Raw genomic sequence first — 5,017 nt, 5'->3', positions numbered from 1 at the left:
TTTAAAAAAACTAATAATTAAACAGTCAAAACAATCTTCTCAGCCAGGCCCCAGTGGCTCTTGACTGTTATTTTAGCTACTTGGGAGGCTGAGATCTGAGATTCAAAGTCAGCCCAGGCAAGAAAGTTTTATCTCTAGTTAACCAACAAAAAGCCAGAAGTGAAGGGCTGGGTGATAGAGTGCTTGTTTAGCATGCACAAAGACCCAAGTTCTATTCCTCAGTACATATACATATAAAAAGTCAGAAGTGGTACTGTGGCTCATGTGGTATACTCTACTAGGCTGGAGCAAAAAAAAAAAAAAAAAGTGCTCAAGGACAGTGCTCAGGCCCTAAATTGAAACCCCAGAACTGGCACACAAAAAAGCCAGACGTGATGATAAGGCTCAAGTGGTAGCGTGCTAACCTTAAGCAAAAGATTCAGAGACACTGTGTTCATGCCAGAAGTTCAAACCACAGCACCAGCACAAAAATAATAATAATCTATTTTCAAAGTATCCACTATGAATTGAAAACCTTGACGTAATTTAGGAAGGATCTGCCTGTCTCGTTTCATCACCAGGTAAATCTGTCAGATAGATAACAGTTTGTGAGCCTAAAGAAATTTGAAATAGAAAAGCCAAACTCCTAGAAAAGAGAACTATAAAAGTGAGGACACTTTCTACCATCTGCTTGGTTTAAAAAATGGCCCACGGGTTTGATTATTTCTCTTTAGCATTATTGACTGAGGAAGGAAAAAAAGCTCTTTAAAAACAGGCTGCACAAAGTGGCCAAAGACAAAAAGGGAGGAAACAGCAAATGAGTCTTAATAGGGAGGAGACAGGGAGAGGAAGACATAACCCCGACTAATCATCTCTGTGCTTCATCGTGTTCTTGACTTTGTCCCGGTAAAGACCAGGCAACACCCGTGCTGCTGGGCCACACATGTGGAGCTCAGCTGCCAAGGCAGCATGCAAATCAAATGTTTGCTTACAACCAAATTTGAGGCAACATCTTAACAGCACTTGCCAAGGCTCTGCACAGTCCAAAGACTTCACAGAATTGATGTAAAGCCACCATCCTCTGCTTCTTTTCCATTCATTGCAAAGCCGATGAAAGCCTGTATCAGAAGGTGGAAGAGCCAGGGCTCAGGCAGGAAAAAAAGAGGTCTTTGGGAAAGTTTGACTTGGAAGATGAATTAAAATCCAGGGATTACTTGAAGCATATACCTGTGGTGTTAAAAAAGAAAAAAGCTAGGAATTAGGGAAAGATGGAAGAGAGTGATAGGCAGGGCGACACTGATCCAGAAGCACTGCGCTCACAAACTGAAAATTGCACTTACAGATAATAAACATTGTACTTGCAAACCACTGTGTTGCATGAAAACCCTTTTGTACTACTTAAAGATATTTTTAAAGGCAACATTAAAGAAAAACTTATCTAGGCATTATATCAAAGGATTAAAGAAAACACTCAAGACTTCAAAGGGAAAATGTGTTTGTTTATTTAAATTAAAAAATACTGTGAAAATTACAAACCATTAAATACAACACACAATTTTATACAACTCAATAGAATAAGAAGGAATTATATACATCACTTGTTAATAGGCACAGACAGACTTGCACCGAACTTTGAGGATTAAGCAATGGAAAATGTGACTGCCGCAACGCACATGGTCGTCGCAGTAAAGTTTCAGAATTCAAGTGATTCCAGGCAAGAGGCCAAACTTAGCTTGGCTTCTTTCAACTTAACTGGCCCTCCTTGGAGCAAATCCACACTCTGAATTTTAAAGTGAACAGAGGGCCCTTTCCCCTCCCCCATAAAGAAACATAAACTTCCTCTAACTCTGTGTCAAAGCCGACAGATGAACCTGCTTCTCCACTGTTAACCCTTCCCTGGGAACCGTTGTGAAGGGGGTATCTTCAATCTAGGAAGAAAGAAAAATAATGTTTGTTCGTGATGGGAGGGGAGTTGTTGTCAATTTACTAGAATTAAACTTGACCTTTTGGTGTGTTCTCCGTCTTTCGTGTCTTCACGGGTGGAAAGGGTCCGATACACGGCTATGGTGCACAAGAATACATGTTGGCATTGTCGAACACTCCTAAGCAACCCTTTTCCCCTCAGCCACGAGTGTGAACATCCCCCCAGCTCAAGGAACCACATAGTAAGGGAAAGTGTGCTCATTGCCTCTTTCATTCCAGTCCTGGGAAAACTGCAGCAGGGATGGTTGATGTTTCTCTCCAAATTCCTCAGTTACATATATTTAGCGTCTCCAACTTCTCCTTTCAATCAGCAGATCCTTTTCCAGACTTAACTGGCCAAAGGGGAAATGTTTGGCCCAAGCTTCCTGACACCAGGCTATAAAGGATTTATCACAGAGTCCTAAATCTAAAGCCATCTCCCAGCCCCCTGGGGCTGTACATCCTCAGGAACCTCAGGAAGGCAATGAGCCTCTTGCTGACATGCCCAGGACCACACAGCAAATGCACACCAGGCTCATATTCAGGGAGCACAGAACTCAGAGCCCAGCTCTAAGCTAGCCTTGCCTGGCCATGCCTTTCCTGCTAGCTCCCAGCTACGTGACAAAATACCACATTGTGGAGAACCCACAGTGTGTCCTCTCTCAGTTCAGAGAAGCAGCCTGGGAAAAGGCGCCTGGGCAGAGTGAACAGCTTGGCCTTATACAACCCTACCGTTCTTCCTTCTGGATGGACCAGAAAGAGCCCCTTGACAGCAATTCAGAGCATAGACATGTTTCTAAGGAAGATCTCTTAGCCAAAAGCAAGTCATACTAGCATGAGAAGCTGAATAGTCACAAGTCAGAGAGTTCAAGCTCCTAGGGGAAGCAAAAGATCAAAAGAGCAGATCATCTCTTAGGACAACCCCTCAACTAATATTGACAGGTTTAATAATGATGTTCTTTCCTTCTACGATACAAACAGGATGGTTTCAAAAATCCAGCTTTTGCCCACCCCAAATCCTCCATCAAGTTTTCCTCCCTCCAAAAGATTCTTGGAACTGCTCTGTGATCTGATGCCACAGGTACACAGGTAGAGATACTTACAGCCAATCAGATCTAGAAGAACAAAGCTCCAAATTTGCAAATTAGCAAATCAGAACTAGTCCCTCTGCCTGCCTTGGGCATCTGTCAGGTCTGGGAACTAGAAGATGCTGTAGAAGTTTCCAAGATGATCCAGTGAGAAAAATGACAAGCCATCTGGCAGGCAAATTCTGAAAGGACCCCAACACCTAGACCCCAAAGTACATATATGCACTGAACATCTCTGGGGTTTTTTTTTTCAGTTGGTGGGGCCAAACCACTGGCACTTCAAGGAGTGTGACTGAGTCTGGTTCCCCAGGGCCCTCCTTCCTTTTGGAGATGTGCCCAGGGTCTTTTCAAAGTGACAGCCGCACTGCAAAAGTGAAAACAGACACTTGGAACACGTCTTTTCTCTTTCTAAGGGTGTCAGTGGCTGGTGGGGCCACCTCAGGAGGCCGAGGGGGTGCTAGGAATTATGGTGAATGTTCTCAGAGGAGCCCTCGCTGCTTTCATTGAGAGGAGTCTCCGACGTCTCCTCCAGCTCATCATCCGCTCCCTCCTCCTGGATGGTGAGGTGCACGTCTGGAGAGGAGGACTCGGAGCTCACGCTGTCTCCCTCCATGGAGCAGAGGGTACAGGACAGGGCCGGCGCCACACTCTCTTGCAACATATTCAGCATCATGGGCACTGGCACTGACCTGAGGCCTGATGCCACAGGCAGGGGCTTCATGGCCTCCCCCCATAGCCTCTCCTCATCCTTGTAAAGCAGCAGGAGGCTGGACTTATTCTTCTCTCGCCTCTTGGATTTCATGTAGCCCAACATGATTCCGATTAAGAAAATGCCGTAGAAGGACATGACCACTAGAATGTAGAAGTATTCATTACCGTTGCCACTGCCGGCCACGTGTGACTCCAGGGGGCTGCTGGAGGCTGCAGTGTTGGGATGTGTGCTGTTCAGAGGCTCCATCCTCAACATTGGAGCAGTGCTCACACAATGGTAATCTGGGGAGAGAGTTGCACATGAGAGTTCTGCCCTCAGCCACCCGCACAGGCAGGAAGGTAAACACAAGGTTTATACACTGCCAGGATCCACCCCCCTCCCCAATTACAAATGCATAAAAGAAACAGCGGTCAAGAAATCCCACCAAATGGTTAACAGCTAAGTTAGCTATGACAGCCCCAGAGAGTGTGGGGGAGAAGCCAAGGGGAGGAGAAAAAGAAAACTTTCATTTTTAGTATATCCATATCTACTGTATTTGATTAAGCATGTGTTCCTTTATACTTTAAAATTTTAATTGTTCTGATGGGAAGCACAGAGAAAAAAGTATCTTAAAAATTGAAAGGCACACTGGACCTGACAGCACATTTCTTTCTTTTGTTTCTACAGCTTAAAATTTTTCATTCAAAGCAAAGTTTCCTGTGCACAGATTTTTTTTTAAGCCGAAAGAAAAGGAAAACTGCATCTATGCCTCCTTATTCATAGCACTCTTGTAAAACATTTCTGAAGCCATTTTGCAATGGTGACTTACCGCAGGCTGACAGTTTTTCCCAAGTATCAGATTCCTAAATCAGCAAGTTCAAGAGCGATCGTCTTCTGTGTTCGGCTCCTGCACTCTGACAGCTCCACTGCTCTGGTGGGGATATATAGACAAGAAATGCATCGTCACGTGTTCTGGGAGGAAAATTTACAACAGAGGTTGACGGTGGCCGAGTGAGCAGTGAACTCCCAGCCCTGCAATTTAACCCACTACAGTTTGAAGCTGGGTAAAGAAAAGCACTGAGAATGAGGAACTGCTCCTCCTGCCCCACGGCCCAGCCAAAATTTTCAGGTGGCCATGACAGTAAGCGGAAAGGAGAGACGAGCATGGGCCAAGGTGAAAGTGTGATTTCCCCAAGTCCAACCTCATTGAAAAATGAGTCCCTGCTTCCTTTCTGTACAAGAAAATGCTTTACCTATAGATTTACTGAGGCAATCACATCCCATAATATGAACAAAG

The 5,017-nt window shown here is 44.7% G+C and overlaps 1 protein-coding gene across 2 annotated transcripts; it reads right to left on the bottom strand.

Moving 5' to 3' along the window:
* Positions 1-1,506: 1,506 nt before the first annotated feature.
* Positions 1,507-4,626, bottom strand: Kcne4 (potassium voltage-gated channel subfamily E regulatory subunit 4). Of its 2 annotated transcripts, XR_016539106.1 has the most exons (3): positions 4,550-4,626; positions 3,045-4,022; positions 1,507-2,040 (listed from the first exon to the last, which is right to left on the bottom strand). XR_016539106.1 is itself a non-coding variant. In XM_090354400.1 (2 exons), exon 2 carries the CDS (start codon positions 3,994-3,996, stop codon positions 3,487-3,489), a length of 510 nt encoding a protein of 169 aa, XP_090210526.1. In that variant the 5' UTR covers positions 3,997-4,022; positions 4,550-4,626; the 3' UTR covers positions 1,507-3,486. The 2 variants fall into 2 exon arrangements, 1 of the variants encoding a protein (XP_090210526.1); XM_090354400.1 differs by having other exon boundaries at positions 1,507-4,022.
* Positions 4,627-5,017: the final 391 nt, after the last annotated feature.

Source organism: Megascapheus bottae, chromosome 21 (genome assembly GCF_031878675.1).
Source record: "Megascapheus bottae isolate mThoBot1 chromosome 21, mThoBot2.hap1, whole genome shotgun sequence".
NCBI lineage: Eukaryota > Metazoa > Chordata > Mammalia > Rodentia > Geomyidae > Megascapheus > Megascapheus bottae.
Note: the sequence above shows the minus strand (reverse complement) of the source record. Positions and strands in the feature narration are given on the sequence as shown.